This window comes from Sinocyclocheilus rhinocerous, unplaced genomic scaffold (genome assembly GCF_001515625.1).
Source record: "Sinocyclocheilus rhinocerous isolate Xijiao unplaced genomic scaffold, SAMN03320098_v1.1 scaffold14, whole genome shotgun sequence".
Classification (NCBI taxonomy): Eukaryota; Metazoa; Chordata; class Actinopteri; order Cypriniformes; family Cyprinidae; genus Sinocyclocheilus; species Sinocyclocheilus rhinocerous.
The window spans coordinates 123,446-138,103 of NW_015629561.1; the positions used below are offsets into that span (position 1 = coordinate 123,446).

The following is a 14,658-nucleotide window of genomic DNA, read 5'->3' on the forward strand; positions in this document are numbered from 1 at the left end:
ACATTTCATGGTCAGATTGCCAAGTCAATATGTGCAAAGAGAAGATGAATGTGTCAAGTTTAGTTTGTGCAGGAATGCTTAAAATATTTTCATATTTCATACCAATGGACCATCTGCCAGATCAATAATTTCCTGTTCTAGTACTATATCCTAGTTGTAGACACCTTTTGAGCAATAAAAAATGTATTTTAAAATGTATTGTAATTCCATATACAGAATGAGAAAAAACAACCTGCTGACATTTTGCCTCCCAATTTATGGTTTGTTTTGAATAAATATTTAACTCCATCATCTCTGGGTTTCTGTTCTCCATGATGTGTTTTTCTTTCATATTGGAAACTTCAAAGAATGTTGAATTTCTGTTTGAACAAGATCACTTGGGACACCTGACTGAAAAGACCACCAGAGCTAGTCACCAGCATATGTTTTGGCTACTGGTCACAGCATGTTTCTTAGGCTAGACCAACTCCAGACCAGCACTGACCAAGATGCCGTTCTAAGCGGGTCTTTTCAGCAGAGCAAAAATGAATTGTGAGTCACTTACTTTTTGCTGTCTGTAAATCAGGACAGTCATGAGCAGAAGTCCACCACACCCTAATGTAATTATGAGCACGGTGCCAAAAGAGATGATTGTACTGCTGGATTGTTCTGTGGCAGAGTTCCAGTGTGTTTCTCTGTCTGGATGAGTCTGGTCTTTCACCTCCTGCCTATCCTCCTGGGATCTGCTGTCTGTGAAAACCAAAGGCATCTTTGGTGACTCATCACAGAATTAATAACACATGACTGAAGAGAAACATGTTTGATGTCTACTATTCAGGTAGAACAGTTAATTGATATAAAGCTTAAATAAAATAAAGTATAAAACTTTAAACAAAAACTAAAAATAAATTAAGCCTAAATAGTGATATTAAAAAATGATAAAAGCACACAACAAAATGACAAAAATTTAACTAAAATTAAAATGGAAATGGAAAACACAAAAATAAAAGCTAATTCAAAATATTAATAAAAAGTAATAAATAATACTAAAATAACGCTACTATCCTTCTCACCTTTGCTGAGCTTCGCCTCATGGATGGTTCTCATTAAATTCCTTGGCACCCTCACCGGACTTTGGGTGTGTGTTTGGAAATTTTCAGGAGGGCTGTTTAAATGACCTGGCTGTTCAACAAGGTTGCGCAGGCCTTCTGATGAATGCGCAGCTGCTTTCAAAGACAGAACTGTGGTTGTGACTGGTACAATGTGTTTAATCAGTTGAAGCATTTGGGAAGGCTTGCCTTTTATCTCTGTGGTCTTAATATCTTTATATGTTGGCTCAGATGTTGCAGTAACCCAGTTCTGTGATAATTTCACATAGGAACTTGATGGTGCTTCTTGGCTTTTGGAATCTAAAGACCTCTTGGCAAGTAAAAGCGGTGCACTCCTCTCCACACTGTCCTGCGTGCTATCGCTTTTTTGATTGGGGCCAGAAGAGGTTGACTCAGCTCTTGAGTCAGTTCTGCTCGGAAATACATCCTGGAAATTTGTAAGTGAAGGGGAAAGATCCAGTGATGGCAAATGGTCCATCTCTGAATTTGAAGTTTCTTCATGAAAAGCTGGAGTGCTACCAAAGAGGAAGTTGGATAAATCTCCTTGTGTTGATCTCCATGTGGCAGGCGTCTCTAGAGCTAGAGGGAGAGCAGACTTGAATTGTTTAGTTCTTTCATTACCACCCTGCAAGGTTACCACAGATGAAAAGGATGATCTTTGTGAGGATGGAGTAGGTTTCAGGTTAATATTCCAATGGCTTGTGGATGCAGATGTCTTAGATGATCCAATGCTCACTGTTGGACAAATGCAGGGGCAATCGGAGGCACCTAGAGGAAATGTAATGGAAATGTAATACAAATTATTATAAAAACACAACTAAAGTAAGATTAGCTGGGGCTTCGCTAATCTTTTGCTAATGAGATTAATTTTGAGAGCCTGTTATGCTCTATTTAAGGTTCTTTCCCCCTTTTTAATGAATTTCATTTGTATTACACTTGTTGCTTGTCTGTGTTGTGTGGTCCAGATAGACAAAAACGTTGATTCGTTCAAAAATGAAACAAGTGATTGCTTATGAATCAGTCTTGGATCATTTCATCTAATGATTCATTCAAAAACACTAAAAATGAATTAGTTCAGAAATGAAACGCCATTATGGTGTGTTGCTCGGAGGCGCTCAATGATTCCACTTCAGCTTCATTATAACTTTTCATAGGCGGTGCAAAAGTGGAAAAAGTAACTGGCAACATTGCGTCTAAAATGTAAGTCACTCAGTATTATAGGGGTTATTCACAGCTGGCAAGATGGGCTTTTGATAAAATGTGTCTGTCTGTGCAGTAGAAATGCATTTTTTTTTTTTTTACATCTGTGCTACTTGACAAGAGAAAACAGAGAAAAGGGGCTATGGAGTTTACATTTTGCTAGAAAGGTAGGGAAATTTCAACAGAAATAATACACTGACTGCCACCCCCCATCGAAATGCATTCAGAAATGCATATTAAGTATGAAGTATGAAAAACCCTGAAGCTGCCAAAAGCTCACCGGATAATGCCAAGTGACATATTTTTATTAACAAATAAACAGGTAGATCTGGTTGCAGGTAACATGGAGAAAAAGTAAACATTGTTCATTTACATATAAGTTGGTTGTAAATTGGCAAATTTGTTCTTTAACTTCTTGTTAAACTGTTGTGTAAAAGTTCTCGAAATCTTGCGAGCCCGATAGCGTATACTGTAATTTAAGATGATTACTGGACTCAGCAGTTGTGCTACCTGCTGTTTGGCTGAGAGGTTCAGTGGTGGATTCTGGGAAATCTTCTGTGTACTCTTCCTCACAGTTCCAGTCCACAGGTTTGTCGCTCTGAGTCATCAGACCCATATACATGCGAATCACTTCCTCAGCTTTCTCCAAAGCTCCCCTGGGCAAAGTCATGTGGGTTCTTAAGAACTTCATTGGGCTATCCTGTAGGGTGAAAAACATGTTTTTTTCCAGAAGAATTAGGCTATTACTCTCTGCAGTGTACTGAACGCCAACAACTGGGAAACCAGGTGGCAGGCTACACAGGTCATTGTAAAATTATTTTCATGCAAAGTTTTAATTCAAGCAGACCATTAAATAACATATCCATTGCCTTTTGAGGTTAAAACAATTTTAGCGCGGGGCCCGGTGCGACCTCACCAGTTGCACCCACCTGAGGACGGCCCTGATGACACCCATATCTGTTAATTAAGTAAACAGACAGGTTTTTATGCATAGTTAATAGACTACATTATTAGGTTACTTTGACCATCGTCCACTATAGATCAACATCTATAAAGGTGAGAATCAAGATATTTCATGATATAGTTAATGCGTTTGGGAATGTTTCGAATAAACAGGAAAAAAATTAATAAAACATGTGCTGTTGTGACTGCTGTGTGTCACCTGACGACCACCCCCTTTCGAATAAGAAAAAAATTAATAAAACATGTGCTGTTGTGACTGCTGTGTGTCACCTGACGACCACCCCCCCCAACTCGTGCCCCCTCGAAAATAATGAGTGCATGAGGCCCCTGGCCATGGCAATCATCTATGATTTAATTAGGACTGCAACTGGAAAGGTTTCCTCTGGACTTTTTTTAGACATGCTGTAGTACAAATAATGTATGTGGCTGATACATATCACATAAGCATGTGGTCCAATTAACTTCATGTTGACAGAAGTTAACTTAAAATAGGCACAACTCTGAATTCCATGTGACCAGGTTGTATAACTAGTCATTGTTTCTGTATTATGTTTTCAAAATGTTCGTGGCCACTTTAAGAGATTTCCTTTGTTTTCTCATTCTCTCGCGGTATTGTTTGTGTGCTTTGGACACGTGCGCGCGATCAGAGAAGCCATTTAGAGCTCCACGTAGTGCTCACATCTATCTAATTTACCATGTGATAAAATCATCTTTCTAGGTAAATATCACTGTGATGTCTTTAATGTGTGTGTGACGTGTTTTCTACCCTATGTAAAACATGGTAAAGTGGCTTTGCTAATGTTCTTTCATTTCTCTTGTGCCTTAGCCACTGCCGTACTTTCACCCCATTTTATTTAATTTTTTTACCCTTTTATTAATTAGCTTAAATCTGGTGACTTGACATTTTATCCTACCCGTCAGATTGTCCTACCAGGGTTTACTAGGCATGCGCACATCAATATTGGGTCCCTTTTCTCACGCTGAACAACAATATTTAATGTATCTGCATTACTGTAAGGGTAGGTTTAGGGTTGGGGTAGGTGTAGACTTTAATAAAACACAATCTAATAGGTAGAAAAAACGTTATAGGTAGGTAGGTAGGTATGGATGTGAGTCTTGCAGATCACTGATGGAACGGTAGAGCACATTCAGGGGCTCCTTAGTATTTGCACTAGGTGGAATATACACTGCTGTGATGATGATAGTTGTAAATTCCCTAGGCAGGTAAAAAGGTCTGCATTTAATAGACAAAAACTCTACATCCAGAGAACAATGACTTGAGACCACTGCGGCATTGTTACACCAGCTGTTGTTTGTGTAAATACACACACCGCCACCTCTTGATTTTCCACTGAGAACACAGCTCCTGTCTGACCTGAATATTGTTAGCCCCTCGATACTCACGGCGTCATCCGAAATGGAAGGGTTTAGCCATGTTTCCGTCAGAATTATGGCACAACAGTCTCTCATCTCCCGTTTAGTAGTTAGGTCCAGCTTCAGATAGTCCAATTTATTCTCCACGGAGCGGACATTAGCAAGCAGAATGGATGGAAGCGGCGTTCTGCATGGGTTAGCCTTTAGCTTAGCTGTTAATCCTCACCGGCTGCCGCGCCTCCGTTTCCTATCGCACCGCCTCCGTCTTCTCTGGGAGCGGCCGGTGCCTGTGGGAGACTTCGATGCTTCATAGGACGCTGGGTTTAGCTGGCGTAGCAGTCCAAGGCCACGCAGAGTGTCCAGAGTGATTGTGTCTACGATCCCTGAACTGCTAACTTTACGTAATTCTAACATAAAATGACGATCATATATTAGTTTAGCTCTGCTATGCTGCATATAAACTGCTGAACTCACTTGTCTAAGTGGCTTATTTCCTGTTAAATATCCGATACTATCGGGAGCCAGTGCGGCCGCAGCCAAACAGGGTGCCGCCATCTTCAAACAACAAGACTACATTATATAACTCTAACAGTAGGCTATTTAATATCTGTTGTTCTCCGGTTGGCAGTCAGAATGACAGCTCTTGCGTGAACATAGGCCTATATATACCCAAGCCAATTTATTATTCTTTCCTTTTTGTCTTAGTGTTTAAAGTATTTATGTTTAAACTAATTAATTAATTAATTAATTAATTAGTTTAAACATAAATACTTTAAACACTAAGACAAAAAGGAAAGAATAATAAATTGGCTTGCCTTCTAGCCACAACCGCAAATATAACACATAATTACTGTATTTGCATTACTATAAGGGTAGGTGTACACGTTAATAAACCATCATTTTACAGGTAGCATTTTTCGTTGTCGAATTGTACTACTCACTGTTTTAATGGGAGGTCGCAAAATCTGACAGCTACAAATCGACAGAACACCAGTGTGTTTCAGTGCAGTCCGCTGTTGTTCAGTGCATGTAGTGTTACAGATTTCATTCTGTATCTCCTATATTTTATTTGATTTGGCATCTATCTACTGTGATATATTTTGTGATATTTTATTCAGTATCATTCAGAATTACTGCACACTGTGTCAGATTTGTTTGGTGTGTGTAACTGGTAACATTTTTCTTTTGGTGGATTTCTAAAAGAAAACAAAAAAAAAACATTGCAAGTAGAAATAGTTCCCCCAGTTACATCCTTATTACAGAAAATGGCCAGAATTCAACATTTAGTAAAACATTTTAGCAATACAGTTCAACATTACTGCAAGGAAATCTGTTTTAATAAAGTCATTGTTAACAAAAGTCAACAAAATCATTGTTGCCAAAACCCCTAGCTACTGTCCAAGACTCTTGGTTTCTTGACTTTTTCCACTTGAAACTTTATACAAGTAAAATTTATGTACCTAGAATTCAATGCCTAATGTTTCTGCTTTTTTCTTTAAGCTGCAAGATGTTTTGTTATTTGTCATTTAAAAGACTTGCAGTTATTTGGTATAATTATCATTTATCATTTATCACAAACATTTGTATGAGGTATTTCTAAGCAGCTTTATACAGTAGTTACTCTTTCATTTCCTGTTGATTATTTGTTTGCTTTTGTTACATTTGTAGACAATTATGCTGTTAAACACAATAACGTATGAAACTTACAGAAGTACGAGGCAAATATCTTCTTCCATAATCCTATTTGTAACTAATAGACAATTTTAAGCACCACTGCTTTCAAAGAGAATAAAAATGGACTTTGTTACCTCAATCTCCTCATTGATTGGAGGGATGCATCTCTGGGAGTAAATGTTGTAGATCAAGTTCTTCAGAGAATTAGTATAGCGGTAATTGTCTGAGTCCTTAGCATATCTGAATTGGGTGTTGAGTAGCTCCAGTATATGAGGGAAAGCTGCTTTAACATAACACACAACACTCTGGAACACACAAACATATGACAAACACAATGAGCATTCGATATTATCACACACATTGATGTTATTCAGACCTGGGTCACACATTATAACACACAGGCCTATTTTTAATTTGTTATACACCATGTTTCTTTATACTACATTTTGTGAGTTTTTATCCCTTTTGTAATACAAGCTTTCCAATAGACAGTGATAATAAATTTCATGCTTCATATCAAACCCGCTCTTTCTTGCACTCCATTTGAATGCTGATGAGGAGTCTCAAATCTCTGCAGAAGGCTACATGTACATGTGGCCATCAGCACTCTTTCTTTCTTACAAATGAGGGAGGAAATGTTCGCTGCATTCCCTAAAATAAATTGTCTCTACATTGTCTTCAATTGTCTTTAACTTTACAGCGCTTGCTCAGTAGGTCCTCTGCAGTGAATGGGTGCCATCAGAATGAGAGTCCAAACAGCTGATAAAAACATCACAGTGATCCACAAATAATCCAGTCCATCAATTAATGTCCTAAGAAGTGAAAAGTTGCTTGTTTGCAAGAAGAAAATCCACCATGAAGGCATTTTAAAACCTAAAAAGTCACTTCTTGCCAAAATACCAGCCAGTAAGCCGTAATAACGCTTCCTCCAGTGAAAAAGTCCATCCCCTGTTATAGATGGTCCTAAAATTTTCAACAAACAGTTTGAAGTTAAAAACATACAAACAGCTAGCTCTTCATAAGATTTTAGTTGATGGACTGGAGTTGAGTTGAGTTGTGATGTGATGTTTTATCAGCTGTTTTGTCACTGACATTTCCTGCAAAGGCTTACTCATATAGTATTTGGGTGGAGTGGAACTTATCCATACAGACTTTCAGTAGTTTCACACAAATAGCACAGGGAAAGTACCCTCAGGGAGAAGTGACTTGGTCAAACACAATTACAGCAGAATTATTGCTGGCTTGCCTAGTTTGGGAGCCTGAAATCTTTGAATTGTCACTTCAACTGTTACCACCATTCTCACAGTCAGAGATTCAACATGCATTCTTCAAATATAAGGGATATCTGGCCATATATAAACAATTCCTGCTGAATTGCAGGGATCCCAAAACACATCTGTGTCCAGAGCAGTCTTCAAGCTGTGATCTTTCAAACTCTTAACATGACTGATGGCCTTGTAAATTTCCAAAAGCATGTTTCGACTATTTCACCATTTTTGCTCTGCCAGTGGTCTCCTTCAAGTAAACGTTTCCTCTTCACACTTCACATGCACCATGCTAAGAGTTTGAAAGCCTTTATAAACAGACTCTCTCTGACTTCAACAATCAGTAAAAATTGCTTAATTTGATAACGTTTAATTCATGGTGCTAAAGAGTGTGATTAGCTTCAAACTTCATCATGTGAGAACACTGGCAGTGTAAATAAGGCATGACATATTCACACTGATAAGAGGTGATGCATTTGTGTGTTAAGGTTTTATGTAAACTGAAAAATGAAATAAACAAAAAAAAATTTAATTATAATTGCTCGTTTCTTTATAAAAGTACTGATAGGCTAAAAAAAATCTTGTCCACTTTGAAAAAATCTGAACCACTTTGCTTTAACAAATACATTGACCAGAATTCTTTTGTCCAGGGCTTACTAAAATAAACACATGAAGTAATTAATGTGGAAGATAAATGACAAGAAGACAAAAGGATGTTTATTTCTACTGACAACAGCAAACTTGCAGGAGACAGCTATCTTCACTCAGATATCTCGTAAATGGTTCTTGTAAGTGTGCAACCATCTCACCCCTTCCCCCAAAACTCCCTTGGCCATATTAAAAATCTGGGGCCCTGAGCGATGCATTCAAAACTTTTTTGGAGCTCTGGACCAAGTGAGCAAGTAGACTATTCTGAGACAATCCACTGACACCCTGTCTGCCTTATCCAGCCCCAGTTAGCTTCAGTGGCTTTACACATTAAAGTACTTTTGTACAAAACAAGCTAACTAAATACTATAACAACAGACACAATATACATACTGTATTACAGTCACAACATGATGTCAACACTATAGTCATAGTATGGCTCAGCATTTGTGCAGTTTATCAGTTCAAACCAAATGAGTATGAGGAAAAAAAATTATAAAATGTCCAAACAATCAGTCTCTGCTGAAGCAATGAAACAAACCGCAACGACCCACAGGACTTGCTCCCGCAACTTTTTATTCTATAACTGCCTTAATACCCCAAGACTTATTTCTATTTTATTACCAATTGGACAATATTGTCGTCGCACACATATCGGTATCAAATTATGGCAGCTAAATCAGCAAAACAAGGCAAAAAGTTTCAGAAAGTTTAGGTGTGCGGAGATGACGGTAAAGATGTTAGCATGGCAGCTATATCTATTATCTAACCTCCTGGAGGAACGCCGGTCTGCTCTCTTTAGTGACTTTAAAACCACTGTTTCGACACTCAAGGTAAAGCTGGACCAAATTCAAGCTACCATGATGGAACACGCCTCGAAGATTGCTTTGCTTGCAAATTCACAGGACAAGTGCACACATGCCTTAGAAACTACCTGTGCTATGTTAACAGAGAGCAACGCTAAACTGCTTGCCAAAGTTCTGGATCTCGAGTCCTGTAGCCGGCGTAACAACATAAGAATTATTTGACTACCTGAATCCAGTGAAGGACCTCAGCCCTCTGTCTTCTCAGAGCTACTCGCAGAAGTGTTTGGGGATGGAGTCCTGGAATCTCCGCTAAAATGTGATATAGCACATCGGTCGCTGTCTGACAAACTGAGGCCGGGGCAGAGGCCTAGGCCTGTTATGGTCTGGCTTCACAAGTTTCAGCAGAAGGAAAAGATAATTCACAAGGCCAGAGCGGCACTCCTATTGCTATCTATGAGAACTATGCTCTGCGGGTGCTGGAACAACATTCCAAGTACAAAGAAGTGCTGTCTGAACTTTACAAACTGGGCCTAAACCAGCGCTTTTGATCCCGGCCTGGAGGGAGGGAGATAGGAGAAGGCTTGCATCAGTTGCTGAAGCCAAGGACTACATTGCATCTTTACGTTCTGCTGAGGACTAAACCCGAAGCGACTGATACAGTAATTTGTGGCTGGTTCGGTTAGTGACTCAAGATGCAGCATTCGCTAAATGTTTTGATTCCTATAAAGATTTAAGTGGCTGACTGGTTATCGCTTGGTTGTTGCATATGAATATGCCTATGTTCTGTTTATTCAAGATTTATAGATACCTCTCGTTAGACATTATGGATGGGCTGTGTACACCCTCGTGTTCACTTAACCTGTTAGTTTTTAAGATTTCTCGACTGTTACACACCCGCCTTTTAGACTTTGCTGTGGCGCCTACAGTATGTCCTTTGATAATTCTTTAGATTGGTTCTGTATCCTTCATGTTTATATTATTTGTATATCCAGTGAATGAACATTATATATGGGTATATGTACATAATTTAATTTTGATTAAGTTATGTTTGGATGTGCTCTTATTTATTATTATTAAATCTGTTTTATTTATTTATTCATTTTATTCACTTTGTCACGCAACGTGTAGAGGAAAGGCACATGAAGACGAAGGTCATCTACCCAAGAGTTTGATAGAATCCAAGAAGATGATAATCCATGAAGGCAAAGGGAACACGCAGCAAAACAACATCAAGTAGACTCAAGACCGGACAAAGACTGGAACTGAGAAGGGAACTTATGTACGGTGACTAACGAGGGGTAGACAGGTGATGAAGATTAACTAATGATGAACTAATTAAGGAAACTGAACAGGCATGAAGACAGAAACTAACTGAAAACACAACAAAAGCCAATAACTGTGACATAACTCCCCCCTCCCCAAGGCGCGTCCTCGAAGGACGAGGTGGTGGCGAAGGGCAGGAAGAGAGGTAGGCAGAAGACCCGGGAGGAGCAGACGGAGGGAGGATCCAGGACGGAGACAGGAGGAGCCAGGGAGAAGACAGGAGGGACTTGGAGCAGGAGGAGCCAGGCGGGACCCAGACCGCAGCCATGAATGCAGCCCACGGTGGAGCCGATGGAGGGAGGAGCCATGGTGTAGGAAGGGCTGATGACTCCAGGGGGCCAACCGACAGCGGCGGAGCAGGTGGGAGAGGAGCCCGGGGTGACGGGGAGGATCCGGAGGGCCAAGGCAGAGCAGTTGGCTCAGGCGACCAAGGCGTAGGCGGGGATCCGGAAGGACATATATATATATATATACAGTGGGTACGGAAAGTATTCAGACCCCCTTAAATTTTTCACTCTTTGTTATATTGCAGCCATTTGCTAAAATCATTTAAGTTAATTTTTTTTCCTCATTAATGTACACACAGCACCCCATATTGACAGAAAGAAACAGAATTGTTGACATCTTTGCAGATTTATTAAAAAAGAAAAACTGAAAAATGCTCAGTATTTAGTAGAAGCACCCATTTGATCTAATACAGCCATGAGTCTTTTTGGGAAAGATGCAACAAGGTTATATCCACTGGATTTGGGGATCCTCTGCCATTCCTCCTTGCAAATCCTCTCCAGTTCTGTCAGGTTGGACGGTAAACGTTGGTGGACAGCCATTTTTAGGTCTCTCCAGAGATGCTCAATTGGGTTTAAGTCAGGGATCTGGCTGGGCCATTCAAGAACAGTCACAGAGTTGTTGTGAAGCCACTCCTTCATTATTTTAGCTGTGTGCTTAGGGTCATTGTCTTGTTGGAAGGTAAACCTTAGTTCCATATATATATATATATACTGTATAAATGTACTGTCTTAAAGCTTTTGTCCGAGGTCAGATTATTTCACTCACTTCACACCTGCGTAAGGCTGAAAGGCCTAAAAGGCAGGACATTAGATAAGGTCCTTAAACGTGGTGAAACATACACCATCTCTTCATCCCCCACTCTTTACAAAAAACATTACAATCGGAATATGACTGTCTAATGACACATGATGTATACTGTTTTGGTTAAAGGATACTCACTGCCTTGACAACTACAACAAACCAAGCAGTCTTTTTTCACTTTTAGCCCGCTCAACAGGCTTGTGCAGCCAGTATCTTTAGGCTTATTCCAATAATTATTTCCCCGAGTGGCAATCTTACTACACATCTGGCTGAAATCAACAAAGTTTTTTTTAGATTTCTACATTAACCTTTATAAGTTCGAGCACTCTTCAGGTTCAGAAACTATCCCCAACCCCTTAAACCCTAGAATTAATGAAGACATGGCTTAAGAATTATGCAGCCCCATTTCCCCTCAGGAGGTCCAAGAAGCTAATTATAGATTAATGCAGAATGGGAAATTTCCAGGCCCTGATGGGTTTACAGTTGAATTTTATAAGGCATATTCTAATTTACTAGTCCCAATTTTGGTGAGGATGTATAATGATTCCTTTCAAAAAGGTCAACTGTCAGCGACTCTGTAGATGGCATCCTTATCTTTGTTTTTGAAGAGGGACAGGGACCCCACATCCTCTGGTAACTATCAACCGATTTCTCTGCTAAATGTAGATTGTAAGATTCTAGCCAAAGTTCTCTCTCTTTGCCTCCAAGATGTCATGCCATCCATATTTTCTTTAAAACAAACGGGCTTTACATCGGGAAGGCATTCTTTCTTTAAAGGGGTCATCGGATGTCCATTTTCCACAAGTTGATATGATTCTTTAGGGTCTTAATGAAAAGTCTATAACATAATTTGGTTAAAATTTATTTTTTTACCCTACCAAAATCAGCTCTGTTTTCAGCAAGCCATTCTAGTCCATGTTGCTTTAAATGCTAATGAGCTCTGCTGACCCCGCCCCTCTCTTCCGTGGGGTGACGAACAGACTGTAAACTTCAGCCGCGAAACTGGCTAACTAGCACATTATTAGGAGAGGCGATTTGCAAGGATTCATAAAAAACCCTTATACTCACTTCTTCTGTTGATGAAGCTGGATCACGAATGATTCGCGCGAACATAGACGCATTTAGGCAGATCGGGATCGGCGCATTTCCTTCAAAACGAAAGTAACGTTAATCCAACGCTCAGATGTTGGGAGTAAATGATGACTGCTATATTCATTATTACATCCAACAACAAAACACCTCAATCGCTTAATCGGAGACGTTCTTGTCTTCCCCTGCACCGGAGTCAACACAATTGCGGACTGATGACAGCTCACTCAGGGCGGGTCTAAGGTAAGACGCTAGTGTCAATCAACTATCGTGGGAGGGGCCTGTGCAGAACTACGTCATTCTGACAGGAATCTCAGAACAGCCTGATTTGAGAAAGGGGATTTTAAAATAGGGATTTTTAAAAAAAACACTGAGTGGATTTTTATCATTATAGGATGGATGTGTACACACACTTCCAACACACATTTATGTTCAAACAACTTGTAAAGTGAATTTTGCAGCCGATGACCCCTTTAATACTAGAAGATTACTCAACATTTTCTCTCCTTCATCCACTACCCCTGAAGTTATAGTTTAATTGGATTACCCAACTGATGTAATACCTTTTATATGTCTGCAAAAAAATATATTTTTTAAACTTCTTGTAAAAATACAGTAAATAAGTAATATTGTGAAATATTGATGCTCTTTAAAATAGCTTTTTACTATCTTAATATCTTTTATTCTTGTGATTGTAAAGCTGAATTTTCAGCAGCCATTACTCAAGTCTTTAGTGTCACATGATCCTTCAGAAATCATTTCTTCTTATTTATTTTATTATTATTTCTTATTAATGTTGAAAAGAGTTGCTGCCTAATTTTTTTGTGGAAATCGTGATATATTTTTTTTTTTTAAACTTCTTGTAAAAATACAGTAAATAAGTAATATTGTGAAATATTGATGCTCTTTAAAATAGCTTTTTTCTATCTTAATATCTTTTATTCTTGTGATTGTAAAGCTGAATTTTCAGCAGCCATTACTCAAGTCTTTAGTGTCACATGATCCTTCAGAAATCATTTCTTCTTATTTATTTTATTATTATTTCTTATTAATGTTGAAAAGAGTTGCTGCCTAATTTTTTTGTGGAAATCGTGATATATTTTTCATCAGAATTATTTGATGAATGGAAAGTTAAAACATTCAGCATTTATTTGAAATATAATTTTTTTGTAACATTATTAGTGTCTTTACTGCCAAATTAATTCTTAAGGCCGTTCCACAATGAACGCGATGCGAAGAAGCGACGAACAGTGCTTTTCACATTGAGCACGAAACGATTGTTCGCCTTCTGCTAATTCACGCCTGCACGCTAGGTGGCGCCGACCAGCAATGCATTTTTCTCATTTTCTCATATCTCATTTATGGATTTAACATCGTCCACAATATACAGCATTAAATTAATATAGCTAAATAAAGTTAGGTTCTACGCCAGAAACACAAACTATCTATAATGCTTACAAGAAAACATCAGAAAAAATACATAGACGTAGCTACAATTAGCATCAAGCCTCATTTGAAAATGTATGTAATTATTAATGTATTTGCTTAAAACCCACTTTAAACCATCATCGAGTGCTTGTAATAACTCCCGATTGTGCTCTATAGTTGATTTTGATTTCAGGCAGACATGCACTCTTTGTATGCCACACTGCTTATTGTCATAAACATCCTTTATTGTTATAAAAATACCATGAGCTGTATACAAAGCTGTATATCGTCATAATCATATGTCTACTTGCTTTCATATTTCAAGTGTAGAAAAATGTTTCCCTCGATTTTATTAATATGGAAGATCTAGAGTGAACGCGCTCTGACTCATAACACTCGCGCACGTGGAAGAAAACGGACACTCCAGATCACATAATTCAGTGGATAATTAATATAAATTATATTAAGAACATGTGAGAAAAAAATATGTTCTTAGATATCAAAGATAACAAAAACTAGGCATCCACTCTCTTCTATCTCAGGATACTCTTCTTCTGTGTTATAGTTTAAACTGGTTTTCGAAACAGCGCCACCACTCTTGCCTTTTTGTGCAACAGCAGCCGCTCCGGGCACGTGTTGTAATGCTCAAATCTTATTGGACGGCCCGTGTTTTCGCTTTGCGAAACTGAAAAGATTCGTCGGACTGATTTG

General features: G+C 38.8%; 1 protein-coding gene across 1 annotated transcript in view; it reads right to left on the reverse strand.

Annotated features, from left to right (window-relative positions):
* Positions 1 to 495: 495 nt before the first annotated feature.
* LOC107739300 (uncharacterized) overlaps positions 496 to 14,658 on the reverse strand; it is a 24,315-nt gene continuing 10,152 nt past the window's right edge. The window contains exons 4-7 of the mRNA XM_016551379.1: positions 6,434 to 6,604; positions 2,799 to 2,988; positions 1,053 to 1,856; positions 496 to 729 (exon numbers count right to left, since the gene is read on the reverse strand). Of these exons, the coding sequence (XP_016406865.1) occupies positions 497 to 729; positions 1,053 to 1,856; positions 2,799 to 2,988; positions 6,434 to 6,604 (1,398 nt within the window). The 3' untranslated portion in view covers position 496. The remainder of the gene's footprint in view (positions 730 to 1,052; positions 1,857 to 2,798; positions 2,989 to 6,433; positions 6,605 to 14,658) is intronic.